The 20,867-nt window shown below is 38.5% G+C and overlaps 1 protein-coding gene across 1 annotated transcript in view; it reads left to right on the top strand.

Annotated features, from left to right (window-relative positions):
• Positions 1 to 20,867, top strand: part of fam135b (family with sequence similarity 135 member B) — a 66,084-nt gene that overhangs the window by 4,473 nt on the left and 40,744 nt on the right. Inside the window, exons 2-3 of the mRNA XM_036145562.1 lie at positions 9,173 to 9,269; positions 15,338 to 15,417. Coding sequence (XP_036001455.1) covers positions 9,193 to 9,269; positions 15,338 to 15,417 — 157 coding nt within the window. The 5' untranslated portion in view covers positions 9,173 to 9,192. The remainder of the gene's footprint in view (positions 1 to 9,172; positions 9,270 to 15,337; positions 15,418 to 20,867) is intronic.

The following is a 20,867-nucleotide window of genomic DNA, read 5'->3' as shown; positions in this document are numbered from 1 at the left end:
CTTTGTCAAAAAGGAAAGTTTTAAGATTAGTCTTAAAAGTAGACAGGGTGTCTGCCTCATGGACCAAAACTGGGAGTTGGTTCCACAGGAGAGGAGCCTGATAGCTAAAGGATCTGCCTCCCATTCTACTTTTAGAGACTCTAGGAACCAGCAGCAGACCTGCAGTCTGAGAGCGAAGTGCTCCGTTAGGAACATACGGGGTAATCAGAGCTCTGATATATGATGGAGCTTGATTATTAAGGGCTTTAAACGTTAGAAGAAGAATTTTAAATTCTATTCCTGATTTAACAGGAAGCCAATGAAGGGAAGCTAAAATTTGCCAACAAATTGACTTTGATCGTGTAGCACAGTTGTTGTTCTGCTGTTGCAAAAATTCTTAAAACTGATTTTTTTTTCTCTTAAAAAAGCCTTCTGAATATAGCGGTAGGTTAAAAAAAGCTGATGTTTTTAACTCTGAGCTTTAGTGGAGTGGGGCTGTTACTCAGAGGGTTTTAAAAGCTGCTACATCTAGCAGCAAAATCCCTTTATAACACACTTTCCTGCCATAAACGATTATTAATTATTCTTCAGCAGCGCTTTAACCATAGGCTTATGTGTAAATGAGAGTTTGGGGGAGGTCACATCAACAGCTCAATAAAATATCTCTTTTGTCTAAAAAAAAAACAAACAAAAAAAAAACAAGAATGTAAGATGTATTATTTGAACTGTTTTTAACAGCTTTCCTTTAGCTCTTAGCTTTAGCTCTTACTGTTAACATCCCTAAGAGCAGCTACGTTCTGTCAAAAGGCTACTATTGTTGTCGTAGTGTGAAATGTATTTTGTAGCAGAGGTGAAAAGTTTCAAAAAAATTAAAAGAAAGCAGATTTCATGTGTCCTTTTTGCTCCTGTGTATAGAGCTCTGGAATTCTCGCCTGAGTTAATATGACTGTAACAATTTGAAATACTGTAATGAATTCAGAATATTTACACAAAAGACACAAGAAACGTCAATGTTGTATGCTCTTCTTTTTGACACCAGAACCTCAGAAGGAGGTGATGCTGCACAGCTGAGTGCTTATTTTACAACAGCAGGCTGTCTACTGACAAACAGGCTTAAAATACTGGGCTAAATTCTTGGAAAAAAAAAAATATGTTGACGTGCTTCAAAAATTGTATTTCATATGATTAATGAGATCACTGCTAACGTTATATGTGAGTAGATTACGATGGTTTGGTTGTAAGCCTTAGCCTCCAGGCTAAAAATCAGACAAAACATGACCTCATGGAACACAGGGCCATGCGGCTGTGATCGGTGGATGGATCGATGACCTCATTTTGTTTTTTTATAAATTGCACTGTTTCAGCATAAGGTTATTTAATTAAGTTTTATCCAGTCAACTAAAAATGCATTCCACTATGCCTAAGTTAGCTTTCTTAGCTAAGATTCCCTTGCAATGGTTTTCTTTTCCTACGTAATACACACATCTGTAGTATTTTTCTGCTCATGTACAGCACTTTGAATTGTCTTGTTACTGAAAAGTGCGATGTAAATAAACTTGCCTTGCCGTACCTAAGTCTAGTCATATTACATTCAGAGTAATCATGAGAGAACCAGAGCTGGCTGGCAGGGCAAAGCTGCGCAGCTATTCTGCAGGTCTGATCACAACAAACTCCTACTTTAGTCTCTCTGGTTCCGTACTCTGTCTGGCATCTTATTAAAGGACATCAATATGCAGAAAAAATCTTGACATGGCATATCTTGATTCTGGAAACTAGTACCGTGATCTAGTTCCAAAATCCGTCCTTCTTAATTTAGACTCTGACTGCCTTCCCTATCCATTGTGATGAAAATCATCCCCATAGCATGATGGCGCCACTACTGTATTCCATCAGTAGGGGTAGGTTGTTCAGGGTGATGTGCAGTTAGCCACATCCAGAAAGTCAAATATGGGTCTCATCTGGGCAGAGCTAGCCTCGTGAGACCATCCTGATCTCGCGAGCTTTCAAGGTTTCACTCGCAGATCAGTCTGGCTACTCTCCGTTAAAGAACATTTGAAGAGGTTCACCAAACGAACGTCCAATCAGCTTTGGCTTTGAGACGGGTTGGGGTGTGACGCAACGAGAAGCGCGACAGTTCAGTCTAAAGAACATGGCGGCTTCAGCCGATGAAACTAGCGTTAGCGTGGCTATCGAGCAAGTTTTATCGGAATTACAGAGTATTTCTTCACTGAAAGAGGAGCAAAACACTGCTCTGGAGGCTTTTCTCAGAGGAAAAGATGTTTTTGCTCTTCTCCCGACTGGTTTCGGCAAGAGCTTGTTGGTTGTGTTTTCGTCGTCGCTCTTAGTACGTCATATGCTTCGTTGATCTGATTGGTTTATTTGGCCCGTCTATCACCAACATAGGCCAATCAGCTAACCAGTATTTTCGCCCCTTCCCAAAATTACTTCAACGGAAGGTTTCCAGATGGATATGCGGAGCAAATCCATCTGGCGGAGTCAGGTTAGGGCAGAGCGCCCTCTACCACAGTTTTCTTTTTTTACTTCCACTACACAGCTTTTGGCAAACTACTAATGGTGCTTTTTTTGGTTTTCTGTCATGATTTGTGAAAGGCAGAACTAATAGTGATCCTATTAACAGATTCTGCCAACCGAGCTCTGAAAGAGTTACCTTAGGCCTTTGCCTGATCATTTGATTGAAGGTGTCCCTTGGACCCTTTTTTTTTACAAACTGGATGACTTTTGAAGTCAGCAGATAGCCATGGGCTTTATGTAAAATCCAGATAAAGAGTAACTACTTGGAATTCTGTGGTTTTACCATAAAAAAACTAGAATAGAAAAAGTTTAAACCTTTTTCAGGGCACTATACATTCAGATTTTAGAGTTTTTGGGAAAAAAAAAACAATTAACCACTGAAAGTAGTCATAGGTAGGGCTGGATGATAATTCAATAAAGATATATATTGATTGATAGACTTTGGTTCAATACAAACAACAGGGGTCAATAAAAAGTTCAATAAAAGAACAATGCATTCTATGTATATATATATTTTTTTATAATTATCAATATCGATCAATATGATTTCTATTGTATAAATATGGTTTTATTCTATATTCTCCAGCCCTAGTCATAGGTCTAGTGAACACATGCAACATTGACTTAATATGCATTATTTAAAACAAAATTGAAAGAAGCATTACAGATATGATCCCAAGTAAAAATGATAATTTGTCCTTTAGAAACTTCCAGAAAAATAAATGGGGTGTTTTTTTCCCCTTTCAAACTAAAAAGCATAAAGCCATACTATATCCAATTTTCAGTGGTTTTACACGTTCTGTGTATTTGTCAGTGTAGATCTATCGATTGCTAGGTGAGCCATATTTAAGTTGGATAACTTGCATTTGTTGAACTTTTGTCCAGTATTAACGTGTAAGAACATCACAATCAGAGGTCTTATGGCACAGTTCAGCTCTAGCGGATGTTTTATCACTGTCAGCATCGTCCATGATCAGTGTGATGGGAAGCACCAAATATGCTCCTGCAATAACAGACGTGATGTTGAGGCTGTCAGCGTGGGCGCGCTGAGCTGTCTTTCCCTGCTTTCATTTGATTACCTCCCGGAAATGTTAGCAGCAGCCCCTTCCATCATTATATACGCCTCTGTGCCCTAAACCTTTCTTCGGTGGGGGACTGGCACTAAGCTGCCATCGGTCACGGGGCTGTAAGCCGCAATTTTCAACAAAGTACACAATGTACATTTTGCTCCTTACTGCCAAGGTAACCCATTGCTACAGAAGTGAGACCCTCCTTTTAATGAACTGGTGAGTCTGCAGATAACTGATAGCTAGGCTGCTAGTTTACAGCATAGCTCAGTGGATCAGAAAACCAATTAGGGAGGCTCCAGCTAAATCCAGCATCACCACCGAAGAAATCCCCCCCACCCACTAAATGATCTGGTGAAAGTTCAGGACATTGCTGCTATTACAGGCAACCTGCCGACTCAGCAAAAGGAGGGAACACAGCTTTGGCCTCTGGCCAATTCTGGGAGTGGCCAGCTTCAACATAAAACACGTCCCTTAGGGCGGCACTGTTTTGTTACGATGAAGCAGTGCTCTGTGATGACTATGGGATGGGAGGCTGGGCTCAAGGTTTGACTTTGAGACATTCATTCTAAGATTTCAATACACTTATCAAGATTCATGACCATTTGCAAATTAAGATTCATTCCCAAATGGTTAATCAAGATTTACTTGTAAAGTTTACTATTATAATGTACACTCATGTTCAATACATTAGAAAAAAAAACTTTAAGCCTGTTTTAAACATAAGTACCCATCTCTGCATTAAATTTTGCTTTTTTATTTGTCTGATGCAATATTCTAATCTTAAATGCTGTGTTGTTATTAGTTGGAGGTGGAACGAAATCATAATTAATAGAAAAAAAGGATTTAAAACATCTTCAGTCTGTGTTAATCTATATACTTTTGTTTTCCCTTAGTGAATTGAGTTACTGAAATAAACAAACTTTTCAATAATATTCCAAATTATTGAATATGATTGTATTGGTGATATAAAACAATAAAATGTAGAAAAAAACAACAAATATCCTAGCCTGTGCCTTTTATGATTTAGATGATCCTCTGTGATTTAGGTGAAGGGGAGTGGTTGCACTTTGCAGTTCATGTCTGTTGTTCAGTGGTCTCACACTCAGATCCTCCAGGGCTACAGCTTTTAGATGTCACTCACCCTGCACACCTGAATCAAATGGCTAAACTTTCTCGCTAACATGCAGTCAGGCTCTGCAGAGCTCTGCTAATGAGCTCACATTGGAGTCAGGGGTGCTGAAGATCTAAACATTGCAGGACATCGGATCTTGGGCCTGGAGTTTGAGACCACTGCTCTCTATTTATTATTTTATTTTTCTAAAGCTTTGTCTTGACGAACTGGTCCTGGTCAATCTGTTTTTATGAACTACATTATGTGGCAATATAAAAACAGCAATTAAAGTGTGCTTTTGGAGGAAAATGATGTTACATTGCTCTGTGTTAGACCTGTTGCTGTAAAATTTAATTTACCTTTTACAATCTGTTTTGGAATCTTGTAAATTGGCTTCAGCATTTCATATTAGCGTGTTTAAGCATTACTAAAACAACAGTTACCCTGTTCATTCGATCCTTACCTTGACTCTGAGATTTCCAGATCCCACATGTTCCTTCTAACATGGTCTCCGCTTCTTCTGACTTCATTTTTAAACACCTCGTTGAGACTGAAAAAGCCAGCTTTGAATCTTCTTCCCGCTGCAACGGTGTCCACACCATATTGATGTTTTTAGTGTGACCTGGTAGAGTTTGCCTATTCACTAAAAAGCTTTTTGGGCTTCTGACCGCCCAATCACCAGTCAGGGCTGATGAAGCTAAAAGCCGTCTCATTCCAGTCAGCAGCATATTTCTGGGTGCGCGTCACCTCTAATATTTTGTGTTGACATTACAAGAAATGATCAATTAGCTAAGGTGAGAGTTAAAAATATCTATTAATTACTAATTAATAGCAACCAGCCTAATTAAGTGAGTTAGATAATGTGCAAAAAGGACTTTTAGGTTGAAAATAAGCTCTGCACAATAGATCTGATGTCAGCGTTGAGGTTAATTATTGGCTTTGTTCAAAACAACTCATTGTTAATTATATAATTAGCTCTACCTGCAAACATACTCATTTGCACAATCTGAATTTCTGTTGTCTATTTTAACACCTATTCAGTGATGTTGCGGTTATAATATCAACGTGTGTTAATATGACCCTTTTAGGTCAGTGTGACCTAAAAAGGGACAGCATGGTGCAATACATAGATATAGGCTTTAGAGTTTTATTTTTAGATATTTTGTTATCTAAAAACTCTCCACTGGTGATGAAAGCTTTTAGATAGTTTAATCTGAAGACTGGACTGCACAAGCTACACGTTTTGTGAGGCGTTTCACTGCAGGGACTATATTTCTCTTCGTCGGCACGTTATTGTTTGCTGCTTCCTTTCGACTCATGACTCTACCTCAGTTTTTGCAGCTCTTGCAGGAACACTAACCCCGTCCGACCGTATTGATGTGGATTACATTTCATAGCATTCAATGAGAGGTTATTTGATACACTTTGCCGTAAACACTGTCAGTGTTTTTTTTTTCTACGCCTGGTGGGAGCTCAGCTTTCAGTGCACTTTCTCTAGATTCTGCTGTGTGTAACGTAAGAGTTGTAGTCAATGTGTAGTGCTAAATAAAATCGCGATTGGTTTTTTGACAGTGAGTGTTGATCTAAAGTTCATTGATTTTTCATTTGTGCCATTCACTTAAGCACATTAGGTGCTTGTCTTTATTTTTCTCAGTCAGCGAGTGGAAATATGCAAATTTAAGGACTATTAAGGGTTTAATATATAAAAAAACTCATTTAGATGTACAGTACCTGTACAACAGAGAGTTTTCAGGTATTCTATGTCAAACATATACAGAGAATGATGAGAGAATGGGTCGAAATCAGGCAGTCAGAGAATTGGAGCATGGCAACATGATATAGTGACACTTGTCCAGATGTGCTACTAAATATTTGACTGTCAGCTGTTTGTGTTATTCTAACAAAGTGGAGGCTTTTTGGAACAGAGTCAATAGCTACAGACCTCCAAGCTTCATAAGGTCTTAGCTCAAGAACAGGAGAGCTTCATTGAATAGGTTTCCATGAGCAGCTGCATCAGGGTTTATATCTCTATGTTAGATTCAGTGGTGTAAAACATGCTGAATTGGGCTCTATAGCAGTGAAGACATGTTCTCTGGAGAGACAAATCGTGCCTTTTTGTCCGAAAATCCGACGGACAAGCCCAGAATGAGAATGGTCCCCGCCTCTTGTACTGCGTCAACAATGTTTGGTGCACAGAGAATTATGGCTAGCAGCTGCTTTTTCAGGGGTCTTTAGTTCTAAAGAAAGGAACTCCTAATGTTTCAACACAGCAAGACATTTTTGGACAACTTCACCCTCGCAGCTTTCTAATAACTTTTCTGATGATGTGCATCAGTGCACCCTGCTATATATGCTTGCTGTAAAAGCAGTTGACTGACCCGCTCAGAGTTCTTAGGACAGAAGCTGTGAGCCCGGCCTTCTTGTCTAGCATTAGTGTTCGATCTAATAAACGTACCTCTGGAATAATGATCAAACATTCCCATAAACACAAGCCTTAACCTTGTGGAAAGCCTTTGCCAAGAGCTGACACTGTCCTAGCTGCAAAGGATGAGCCGAACTCATATTCATAACGCCTTTTGATATGACTGGGATGTCACTCTGTAAATAGTTTGGCATTATAGTGGATATCTTAGGGGTCTTTGGTTGTGGCAGTTTCATAACTTTCAACTCGACTTAGCATGCCAGTGCAAACTATCAGTTCTCTGGGTCATGTCAAATCGGTTGCCTCAGATTTAACCCTGTTTGCTGAACTCAACTGAGCATTCAAATGTATTGTAATGAAAACAAAACAACCTATTTTATTTGTTGTAACTAGAAGACAGCATCTTACTTTGAAATCTGACCTGACATTGCTCATTATTTTTCCATATTTAACCAAAATCAAGTTTAATAATAATAATAATAATAATAATAATAATAATAATAATAATAATAATAATAATAATAATAATTCTGAGCATAAAACAAAACGAACAAATGAAAATGGAATGCAGAAAAAAGGTGATGCCCTTTAATGTTTCGTGTCAGCAGTTTTTTCTGCTAGCAATGGCAACAAGCAATCTCTTATCCGTGAGACATCTGGATTGACCAACACTTTGAGTTGGTTTGGGCCACTCTCCATAAGAAAGCTGCTCAAGCTGTCAGACTTGAATGGTGGGAAACACAGCAGTTAGACTTTCTATAGATGTTCCCTAGGATTGAGAACTGGACTCAGGGGCAAGTTAAAAATATTTCAGATGTTTCATTCTCAGACTTTGTTTAGTGCTTTAGGCTGTAAATTCTGGGTTATCGTAATAATCCCGTGGGAGGACTGATGAACTGCGGGGTACACTGTCCAGGGTGTACCCTGCCTCTCGCCCATTGAATGCTGGAGATAGGCACCAGCACCCCTTGTGACCCCACAAGGGACAAGTGTGATGGAAAATGGATGAATGGATGTTTTTAAGTCTTTAAATGGTCTCACCCCACCCTACATCTCTGAGCTCCTACATTGCTATGTACCGCTCCATTCTCTCAGGTCAGCTGATCTTTTACTCTTCTCATTACCAAGAACCAGGCTTAAACTCAGAGGGAGCCGCATCTTCTCTGTAGCCAGTCCCAAACTGTGGAATTATTTGCGGCTGAACATCAGGCAGTCTTCCTCTTTTACCATTTTGAAATCTCTTCTAAAAACTCATCTCTTCTCCTTGGCATTTAATACTGAAAAGGATGTTGGTGTTTGTGGATTTTATGCAATTCTACCGTTATTCTCCTAGGTTGTTTTATATCAGTTTTACTGAATGTAATGCTGTTTATATTTGCGTTTTTTTTGTACAACACTTTGGTCTCTGTGTGTTCAAAGTGCTTTATAAATAAAGTTGGATTGGATTCAATTTGTGAACACTGCTGGCCTGACAAAAGGCTCATCAATCCAAAGGATGTTACTTCATCACATCCTCAAAGCAGGCAGGTACACAACTGCTTATAACTGAATCACCTTTTTGAAGAAGCTAAGCGTTATTTCAATAACATGCAAACGTATTAACAAATCTGCCTACGTCTGTATGTCTGTGAAAAGTGCTTTGTAAATAAGTTATTCTTTCATTTATTCAGCCATTTGTACAAAGAGAATGACATAATTACCGCATCTGCAAAGGGCTGACGCTCTGTGATCCTTATCTTAAATCAACACGCTACATCTTACATTATGAACACAACACATGGAAGCTGCCACCTCACACATCTGTTCTTTTTTGTCATAAATAATTAGATCTTATCCCAGAAGTAATAAGAAGTGCTATATTAAGACCAAGGTGTCTATCTTGGGCTCACAGAGTTCTTCTCATGCTCTGCGAGGGATGGTCTGAGTCATAGAATCTCAGATGACAGTAAACGTAATGAAGCAAAACTAATTTTAGAAGTGTCATCAGTCATCTTTACTTTTGCCTGTGCATACTGTTTGTCTGATCTGTCATATTCACTGAGCATTTTCTTTTCTCAGGTGATGAGTGGGACTATATCATGTCTGAAGTACAGGGAACGCTGGAGTTTTCTGTTGAACTGCACAAGTTCCACAATGTGGATCTTTTTCAAAGAGGGTAGGTAGTCTCTGCCTAATGTCTTTAAATGTGTCTTACTTAATGATAGAGCAATAATTTACTTGTAAAAGGAGACATGGTAGAAGAATGTAAAGACATTATTTATATTTCTGTGGTGGTAAATGTTATCAACTGACTGATCAAGTGGACTATGAGATGCGTAATAGAATTAATTAACTTAATGAATATTTAGATGGCCTGGTTCACCAAAGCTTAAGCTTGAGGTTTATCGTATAGGTTGAAGCTTGAACTACTGCCAAATATGTTGAAGATTCTCAGTCATCCAGGTCATGACCAATCCAAAAAACAAGGTTGGAAAAAGAAATTCTGAAGCTGAAGACATTTACATCCCATCCAAGAAGCTTTCACCATTCAAAATATCTGGAGTAAGGTGGAGTTCCAAGCTTTATAGACCTGCAGGCGAGGCCTCGTCAGAGCTTGGATTTGCATGTGGATTCAACTGGAACTGATCGCCCAAAAAAACAAAAAAAACCCCAGACAGGGCAGGCGGAGGGGGTCTAGGAAAGAGGGAAAGACTCCAAAAATCAAAAGTAAAAAAAAAAAAACAATGTGGCTGAGAGGTGACAGAGCTGATTCTAGAAAATCTGGAAAAGTCCAACACAAACAAAAACCTAAACCATGACAAAAACAATGCAGTGACATCACCTTTTAGTGTGTTTATGCTGGTTTAAGAATCAATGTTTATTTTTAGAAATTTGCAAAGAGGACTCATTAGCCATAAAAGCTAACAAAGAATACAGTTGCTAGTTGTTCAAACAACCAGTTCAAAACGCAAAGCAGAAGGGTAAATAAAACATTTAAAATAAAAAAAACCCACCAATAACAGCATTTTAACAATAGTTTGCCAAGTTAGAAATCAATATTTTTGGAAAATTGATTCCTAATGTGTTTACAATGACTGAAAAAGATATGGACTCCCAAGATGTCAATAAAAAATGTCTGACGTAAGGTAGCAAGCCAATGGACAGATGTGATGATGTCACTACCAGAATTAGTGTTCCTACTTGGAAACGAAGAAAATAGCTCTGATTTAATTTAAAAACTCCCTCTAACTCTCACAGGCACGTTTACTGTACATACCACTAATGCAAATATTATAAATATTGTGCGTGAGCGGTGGCGGCGTGCTGTAGCTGATGGAGCATACAGCATGACCTCAATGAGCTTTGTTGTAAGCACAGCCGAACTAATAGGAGCTAGCGCCTTAGCATTTGAGAGTGTTTAACCTTACTATTGCCAGCTGTGATAACGTAGACAGTATTTAGCACATTTCTAAGGACTCTGCAGATTTACTTTGGTTTCAAGGTTCCTTTGAAGGTCCAGTCTTTTACTCGACTGCCGAGAAGAAGTTCACACAAATGTTCTCCGCAATTTGCAAGGAAATAGAACCGTGCTCTGGTCATGGTTTTATACCTCTATGACTTCATAGGATGAAAATGGGTTAGGAGTTTTTACCATTCTCTTTTGTTCTCTGCGTTTAGTTCAGTCCTTTTTCCCTCCAATGGTTGGGCCCAACAAATCCATGTTAAGGCAGACCTGCTCATTTTTCTATATATTTACAGGCAGACTGTAATGCAGATTCAGGAAACTCCAAGGGAAGCGGATCCTCTCTTGCACAATTTGCAAAATGAATGAAATTTGGCTGACTTGTGTTCAGTTATGCGTGGCAACTAAAGATGATAGATTTACACCAGCTGCAATCACTTGTTTCCACATATGATTGAGGTGTTCATACATTAAAGATGTACCGTCTGCTCATCAGCTGCTCTAGATCACATGAACAAATGGACCACCTTCTGTTTAGGTGGGACTAATTGTATTTGCTTTGTTTTCTAAGTAAAGGCGACTTATTGGAAACAAATAAAAACATCCTCATTGAAAGGATGGTAATACAGTCCCTAACGATGTAAAATGTATTTTTGAAGTTTTTACTCTTTCAATCCATATCTGTTTGATGATGCAGAGGAACATACGACCGCAATCATATCAGAATTTCATAACTAAATTCCACTCTCTGGTTTTCTTAAAGTTTTGACATCTCAAAACCAGTTTCAAGCTCATTCGATTTCTCTTCGAGGACTTTAAATTACGGCATCTAATGCTCCTTCTCCCTTCCTGCCATAGAGAACTTTTACATGACCTTTTTTCTAACTACTTTCCCATTGAAAAATTACACACATTTTCCACTTCAAATAAGACAATATAATGAAGTTAGGATCACCCCTAAACACAGGCTGAAAGGCAAATATCTACACTCTACCATCTGATTTGGCCGATTGACACCACCAAGAACCGGTCAGAGTCAGCACACTTAAAAGGCACACAGGTGGCCCTCCATACAGGTGGGGCACTTGTGTGGCCCACCTGTGGTGAAAAAAAACAAACAAATATGGTATATGTTAACTAGAGGTTGCCCTTCCCTCTAAACCCCCTTGTTTTTATGTACACAGTCAGTACCTTTGCGATTCATATCATGGTACCACCAAACCATAAGGGTAGCTATTGGCAGCCATTTTTGGGGATGGAATGTAACTTATAAACAGCAAAGGTAAGACATCCTTTGTGGTTTTGCGTATAGATGGGAGAAACATTTTTGTAAAGAGCAGGAAGTCTGCTTTCAAATGACACCTTTCTTGTGGGGTGAGCCTAAAGTGGTGATATTAGCAGAAGCTAAATTGTGAACATTTGTTACATGCCCGTGTACTTGCTTGGGTTTGACCTATGTTTAGTTTAGGATTCTACCGTGTGCGTGGATTGAGCCTTCTTATCAACGGGAAAGGCCATCTGCATTACACGTATCTCAACCAGCCCCCTGGAGAAAGAGTGAAATTGTACTTAATGTTTTTTTCTATGAAAACAAAGACAAACTGAATACAGAACTCACATTTATGTCATTAGCATCTTATTTTATTGATCAGTGCACAGCACAGCTGGCATTACGAAATCAGCCGCCTCCTTGTGTTTCTCCTAGAGCATCTAGAACCCTACCTCAACTCTGAAATTTCCATAAGACCGTGGACCTATACCTTTTTAGGATATTTTGAGACGGGGGATTAATACTCAGACTGAACAGACCACCTTTGCTGTTCTACATTTAGCCTTCCTGTGATGTGCTGAAAGTCTCACTCTCTGTTTCACATTCTGAGTGACATGTTGTAGAAAGTTTTTTTTTTTCTTTCAATAGCATCTCCCATCTCTGTGATTCATCTTATTTTTTTTTAAACAGCTGACTGCTAAGACAAAGAACAAACTTTGAGTCCCTGAGTAACAGTGTCCACACCAAACACTATGCTGTTACTGTGACCTGGTAATGCTGAATTAGGGATGTACCAGTATGAAAATTAGGGCACATAGTATTACCCAATAGTGATATTGCTGAAATAGCCGATAACCCATTTTTACCGAAATTTTATTTAATAATTTTATACTTCCCTACCCTTTTAACTCTTTAATGAAAAACAACCACTTTGTCAACATTGCTTCTCAACTTGAGCTAAACAGACAAATATCCTGTGCTGCACCACTATCAATGTCCATGTCAGAGCAAAAGCCACAATTTGGAAGTAAATATCAGTTATTAATATTGGAACTCTTTTACTTATTGTGCTGACAAAATGTGTTAAAAAAATCTACTTACAATGGTCAATACCAATGTTAATGCTGATGTACCGCGTATCTCTACTTAGTATGGTGTATTTATTGATGATTTATTTTCTGTTTCAAACCTGCTGGTCACATGTCAGGGCTGATCAGGCCTAAAACCTTTTTCTTGTGATGTTTTAGTTGTTAGGTGAAGTAAGAGGCTACAGCAGCACAAACATTAGCCGTTAGCGCGCCTGGCTGCTACAATACTGTCTCTATCAACATAGCTCTGTTCCTGCCATGCTCCATTGTGGAGCAACTGTTATTATCATTGGCTATTAATCATATCTGCATAGTGAAGACCTTTTCCCATATGTTTATATCTTGAAAAAGGTTTTCAGGATATAAACTACTATCGTTTTATTGCCCTTCTCTAATTTTAACCACATCAAAATATTTCCAGTCTGGATCAGGAACCCTGCTGCCAGTTTACTCCACAGAAAAAGAAAAAAAAAACACACGCTGGACTTGCAAATCTCAGGTCTAATGAATTTTATTGCACGTGGCATTGTTGAAAATTTGGCTTTTTTCGACATGAATCCTTTAACTTCCGCAAAGTCAATTAAAAAAATAATTCTTTAATTTTCAACGCATCTAACCAAACGTACAATTGCTTCCCATAAAAGCAGATGAAATTACAACAGAGCCATTTTGTCTGTTATTTTTTTTCTGTGGTATTTTATGCAATAAAAATCATTGTTAATCCAGCTGCGATGTGTCTGCAAGAAGATTAAAAAAATCCATCGCCTGGCTGGAACGAAATACCAGCTTTATGAGAATGGATTTTCCCACTCCCATTGAAACAAGCTCAAGCTTCATCAAGATTATGCCTTCATCTTAGTATCCAATTTTTTTTGCTCCTTCCACCAGGCTCCTTCATTCAGGAAGTAAAACTTTATGTCACCAAAGCACTTGGCTTAGTTCTGGTCCAAAGATAAAGCGCTGTGGAATAGTAATGGTTGAATTTCAAAGGTTTGGAGTCTTTGCACTTTTGAATAGAAATGACTGCGTCATTCCTTTCCTGATCCCTTTACAGGACTGGTGTCGCTATGCAGATGTTATTTAAGGCTCTGTCTGAGCACTCTATGCATCTTTCTCTGTACACTGGTGCACAGGGAGAACAAGAAAACTCCATGTAAGAAAGACCCCAGGTCAGGATTTGAACCAAGGACCATCTTGCTTCACCACTGTGAAGTTCTTTCAGAATATACAGTTTAAAATTGTCCTGCTAAATAGAAGGCAAATTTCCATAAATAAAAAAGCAATTGATTTAACTATGAGAATTTATTTAAATTTACACACGTCTGTGAGTGAAAATATACCTATCTGAACTGTCAATGTGACCCACAGTATCCAAAATATAAAAAAATATTCATATTTCAGTTTGTTCTTAGTGTTCATTGCTAGACATTAAGCTGAAGCTGTCATCCATAGCTTTATAGTGGATGAAGATGCATTAGTGTGCATTCTTTGTATTACATTTTCTTTCATTGTAGTCTTTACACATGTAAAGGCTAATAGGTTTAATGTGACTGTAATTTTTTTATAATCCAATTTTATTAAATCTTAACTTCATTCAAAAGTATGACAAGAAAAAAGAATAATCCAGTGCAATCACTTCAGAAGTCACCAAATTAGTAAACAGTGGAGAATAGAATAGAGTCCACCCGTGTGTAATTAAATCTCAGGGTAAATAACGCTGTATGCTGGCAGCATATTTCATAACAAGTACACCAAAAGTAAATACTAAGCTTCCCATGTACTACCACCATTTTCTAAAGTAATTACATTTCTTGTGCTTTGTCATAAACATAATAAAGTTTGGAATGTAATAAAGTGTAATTCAGAAGCTTAAATTTCCAGGATTAAAGCTGGAAAAATGGCCAAGGCCTCAGGAGGTTTGAATTCCAATTTGGGATTTCAGAGATTTCTCCTAAACCTTGACCTAAAAATTCAAAGTTGCTCTATGCAAGTAAAACTAAGCCACTTGTCAAGGTTTCAATAATTCAGTTTAAAAATATAACCCAAGGTTGTTAAGAAGCTTTTTTTAAATGAGACACTTAAAATAACATGGGTATTCTTTGGTAATCAGATCTCTAGTTACTTTTGGCTTATAATGGCTTAGTTTATAATGCCCACTCCAATGGCGTCATTCCATATTCTGTTAGAAATGTATATTTTTGGCACTGGAATACTAACTCCAGTATTTGGCATCCTGTTCTATCAGATGGTTAGCATATAGCTATCTATGTATCGATCGATCGATCAAATGCCCATGTTTTGTGCGGTCAAATCTACATAAATTTGGGGTTCAATATATGATCTGAACAGTGCAACAATTCTTGGTGTGATTATTTTCTTAAGGTGGAGCTTTACTCACATCAGATTTTTTTGTGTCTTCTCAGGTTCTATCAGATACGAGCGGGACTGAAAGTCTCACCTCGTGTGCCCCACAGGTTGACCGTAACAACAAATGACAATGCAGGTGAGGGGACTTCTTTCTTTACTTTCCACTTCACGCACACCCTCCTCACACGCATCACCACATCCTGTAAGCTCTGTGAATTTGCTAAAATGACAAACAGTAATAAATAATTAGACTAATTTACATCCTGTTTAATATTTTTGTTAACCACCTAGTAGCCTGTTCTTTGTCGCACTGCCTGCCGTGCTGCTCCAATGTTTACCCGGTGTTTGTGTTGGACTCTGACTATTTTTATTTTTTTTAATTGTTGGTCTGGTCTGGAACATTTTCTGAAATGTTATTGAAAGGACTTTAAAACCTACAGTGAATTTTTTTTTTTTACCACTTTAAAAAACTAGATACCGCTAACCCAGTTCTAATGAGCACCTGGCAAAACAAGATTAGTTCCTAACTGACTTCCAAAGTTGAGTGTAAAAATATCCAATTCTCAGAGTATGTCAACTTGAGTGAAATACCCCGTTATCACAGCATTTGAGCAAAAAACTTGGAACAAAAACATTAATCCTGACAAACAAGGTTACGCAAACAAAAGCTGTGCATGTGCTTGGGTTGAGCTAGCTTGTAGCTTGCCAAGTTTTTCAAAAGAGTTACTTTAATCAGAGTGATTGCTGGTGCTGCTTTAGTTTTCACGTCTTGACTTTACATGCTTTTTCACGACTAGACACATTTCCAAACAGCTGTAATTGTTTTAAAAGCCAAGTAAGAGTGGGAGACGCTTCCTTTCGCTAGCTAGCAGTGGCGAGCAACAGGCGAGGGAGGGGCAGCACTGTTTCTGTATCCATTACCCATGTTGCTCCGCGTAGCCAAAAAGAAAACCACTGCACTTTCTCTGGCATTTCATTTAATGTGCGAGAAAGTGTTTGAACTGTTACAATTGTAGCTTTCTAAAACTGAGGCATACTTTCCTGTTGTCTGTTTACAAAATCGGAGGAGGGATTTCATGACTTGACAGTTGATGAGTTTATTAAATCCATTTCTTAAGCTCATCTGTGTGAAAGCAGTAACCTCTCTGGGTGGGTCTATTAACACACATGGTTGAGCATTGTAAGGCCCTTCTCTGTTTTTGGTCTAAGATCCTGTAATTCTGTATAGTTTTGACAATTAGATGATATAAGTATATTGTATATTAAAATCAAGCTAAGGCTTCATAAACCTTAATTGCTTTTCACATTGAGAAATCCTCACACGAGATAAACGTGCTGTCTAGTCAACTATAGCTTAACAAGAGCGGCTGAATTGTCCTTTTGCTACATCCCTGCTTGAATTCTAGAATAACATCCAGCACAAATAAGACAGTAAATCATTGTTCTGGGTTGTGTATCTGAGGATATTTTGGCTCTGTCTTTTCCTAATGATTTGCGTCATTTGTCTGGCCTTTCGCTGAAGGCTGTCTGAGTCACACTGCAGAAAATCTTCCATGTCTAAGATCAAACTCGCACTCAGAACGAGACAAATGGCTACCTTATTGATTTACTGGTGGTTTGCAGAAACACTATAGTGGAATCCTTGTGGTACAATGGAGGAGACGTTCTTATACATAAGTGGACTTTATTTATGTCACACCTTCACACAGGTCAGGAACCCCAAAGGCTTTTGCCATTAAACAAAACAAGCAAAACACAAAAAAAACGCTCATATTACAATTTTGTGTTTCAGTTATTTGTGTGCACACACAACGTTTTTTTTTTAAAAAATGGCCATGCTTTATACATTTGTCACTTTGCTTAGAACCATAAAACCTAATGAGTTGTGTTTCAGCTGCCGTCTGTGCTCGTCTGTAACACACAGACGGCTTTCTGAGCATCTCACATAGAGCAGTAACGCACGAGACAGTCAGAAAGCTCAAGCAGTCCGAATCGTCTCTCACAGTCAGCTATTTTGTAGATGATTTAAAACACTTAGATGGCCAGGGTGGACCCAGATTTGTTATTGTGTCGCCAGGAACACATTTCCATGGCCCGTGCCTTTTGTCCGTTGGAAGATTTTCTCCTTTTTCTTCTAAAACAGCGCAGTAGCATAAAGGACAGCTAAAGAATGAGTTGGCAGTCATTGCAACGCTCCATAAAACCAAGGCGAGCTGCTGCAGATTCAGGCAATAAGTCTTTCAGGACACATTGTTAGTGTAAAAAAAACATTGATCATCATCTGGTCCACAATCAAACGGATCTGAATAAACAGTGTAAGTGATTCATCTCAGCAGTGCGTGTAAATATCTAATCCATTTTGTGATTGGAAGTCTGCAGCCATCCTCTCCTCTGCAGCTCCTCTCACAAGGTCATGCATTCAGTCAGTGAGGCGTGCAAGTATACATGCCTCACTGACTGAATTCTGAACTTAAATGCACCAATCAGCCCCCCCCCCAGCCATGGAAATGGATTAAGCATAAACGCTTGTACTGGAAATAATCCATTGCTCTACACGTGTGGCATTTCTGGGAGAAAAAAAGAGGATTTTGTTTGAGGATCATTCCACTACAGAGTCATTTGATTTCTGTTCAGTAGCACAGCAAATTTTAAAGTAGAGGGAGGAAGCAATGTATTACTGCTCATAGCACACCTGTATGCACTAACAAATTCCCTCGTGTTAGTATAATGAAGAGCAGTTCTGCGTCAGGAGTGTGCCTTCGGCCGACCAACCGTGACCAACAGATGCAGAGCACCAGGGGCTGTAAGCAGATTACTTCTCGGTGCAGAATCACCACGGATAAAGCTTGAGGGCTTTTCAGCAGTTTTTAATGTGCAGGATGTGAAACCGCCCCAGCACCTTTGAGGACAGCAGCAAGCAGAACTGCCAGATCCTCGATGGGTTTGATGCGATGCCATTGATCATTGTGCACTTATGGGGGGAGAATGTGTCACATTTCCTCAAGTCAAATAAACATTAACACCACAGTGCTTATACCCACAATGGTCTGATTGGATATAGTTTAGTACACATGATGGGTTTGTAAGGTGGATATAAAAGCTCTAAGCAACCCTGTTGAAATTCCAGTTTTTTTTTTGCAATGCATAAACGGAACCAGGATAAATCCTCTCGGAACCACTTGGAAAGACGAACTTCTTTTTGGATAAAAACATACAAATCTGAAAGAATGTGGTTCCACACTCGTAGACTTATACTATATCTGTAATTTGTTGAAATAAAATCCAATTCAATAAACTGGAATATTCTTAAAAAGTTATTTTATGTCAGTAGCTCAGGTCACAAAAGCGAAACACGTTATATAGATGAATAACCCAGGCGGATCCTTTCAAGCTTTTATTTCTGTTAATTGTGATGATTTTCAGCTTACAGCTAATGAAAACACCACTCTTAAGATTAGAATATTACATCAGACTAATAGAAAATAATGCTTTAGAAACTCTCTGCAACCTAATGCCTTAGCTGTGAGATACTACTAAGAAGATTTGAGGAAACGCTTGCTAGCAAAACTTAACTTTATATGGGAGTGATTGAAGGAGGGTGGTACTGACTCCCATACAACATCAATATGATGTTTATTTCTGAACAGATCCACATACCCAAGTAGGAGTCTGCAAACCTATGCCACCAAAGTATTTCTGTTTTATTTCATTATTTTTTTGTAGGCTTTACAATTGAGCTGAACAGGTTATAGTTCACATCAAAGCTAAAGATTGTCTACCTTGGTCTCATTCCTTTAAATCACTTAAACCTGGCATTTTATCAAGGCTATGAAGACTTTTTATATCAAATGTAAATATATAAGTTGGTGAGGTGCTTTTATATTAAAAACAGTCCCCAGAGGAGCTAAATGATGGCATCACAGGTGGAGCTATAGTGTTATGAAGCAGTTGCTAGAACATTCGACAGTGAGTGTAGGGCACCGGTGGGACGCTTGCGTATTATTTTGACAGCAGTCCGATCCCTTTAACTGGAATGCATCCACAGATGTCATAGCTTCCTGTAATGCTTGGCACGCAATATGTCAATCCTTGGCTTTTTTTTTTTTTTTTGTCGTTCTTGGATGATATAAACCTTCACAAGTTGTGTGGGTGCCCTTATACCCATTGGTTTCAAAATCAGAGCATCTGTTGGCCCAGCATGCCGGGCCCTTGTATAATCCTACCGCTCTGCATCACGGGAAACCCACAATACGACCCCATCAACCCTGTCAAGTGCTGTCTAATGCATTTTACTATCCTCTGTGAATGATGATGCTCCATTGTGTGACTACGTGTGTCCCATTCGTCCAGTTATTGAAGTTATAGTGAATATCAAGAGGTATAATGTGCAAAGTGTCAAACTGGTAAAACCACAACACTTCCAGATAACATAAGTATTAAGGTACTGATTAGATATTTCATTAAGATAAAGGGGACATGTCATGCTTTTTAAATCATGCAGTTGTGGTCTATATAAAGTAGAAATGCAATGCTTTGGTCTGAATTCCTCATTGTTGCTTCCGCACGGCCTGTGTTTTACCCCTGTTCTGAGGTGCGTCTGAGAGCAACTCATTTTGGTGCTATCTCTTTAAATCTAAAGGAGGCACTTCACACCGTGCCCCCCTCCAGGACGCTGAGTGTTCCAATTTTCATTTATCCACTTGTAGCTTCGGCATCCTTGAGCTTGAGCTACAAAATTGAGGTGAAAAAAAATATTAAAACGTTGGATTTAGCTGGATGCCCATGACCTTCGTTAGCAGCTCCTCAGCAAATACTGTGACGTTATTGTTCAAAAAACATATTAGAGAATAGAGAAAACGGAACAGCTTGAAAAATATGACCCAAACAGAATAAAATGATATCCACCAGTACTTGGACACCAGGAGTCCTAGAGACTCCAAGTACACAACACAATTTATTTAAGGGCTAAAAACTTGGATTATGTTCCTTTTTAAGGTATATCATAATTGGGTTACAGTACCATTTATGTTAGAACTACGTTAATACATTTCTTTATTAACTTTAATTTCTTTTAAGAAAAAGTTAAGGGTTTTTTTGTTTATGAAGTGGATTTATATAAACTATCTAGCAGTTTCTATTCATCAGTAAAATGTAATTCTCTTTCTTGATCTTCAAATACTTCTGTAAATATAATAACAGTATAGGATAGGATTTAAAACTAAAAAAAGTAAAATTAAATACTTTTGAAATAATACGCTTCTACACTTTTTATTCTGCACTCTCACACAAGACAAATGCGCTGCGATGCTCTCTGTGACCTACAGCTCCTGTTAGAATGTTGCTGGATTTTGCAAATTGGGAAAACTTTCTTTAAACTTCAGTTAAAATAATGATGGTGCCATTAAGCTGTTAGTACTCACCAAAGGGTTTTTAACTTGCTACTTTTTATGTTCGCAGAGTCCTTTCCTGTGAAACCACCACACTTTAAGAGAGTGCCATTGGGAGCACTGAAGTTCCTTAACACACATTTTTTGCCCCTTTAGGAAATATTGGAGGCGTCTTGCTAAATTTCACCAAAACAAAACT

The sequence above is a fragment of the Fundulus heteroclitus genome, chromosome 13 (genome assembly GCF_011125445.2).
Source record: "Fundulus heteroclitus isolate FHET01 chromosome 13, MU-UCD_Fhet_4.1, whole genome shotgun sequence".
In the NCBI taxonomy this organism is placed as follows: Eukaryota; Metazoa; Chordata; class Actinopteri; order Cyprinodontiformes; family Fundulidae; genus Fundulus; species Fundulus heteroclitus.
This window is presented reverse-complemented; position numbering and strand designations above follow the sequence as displayed.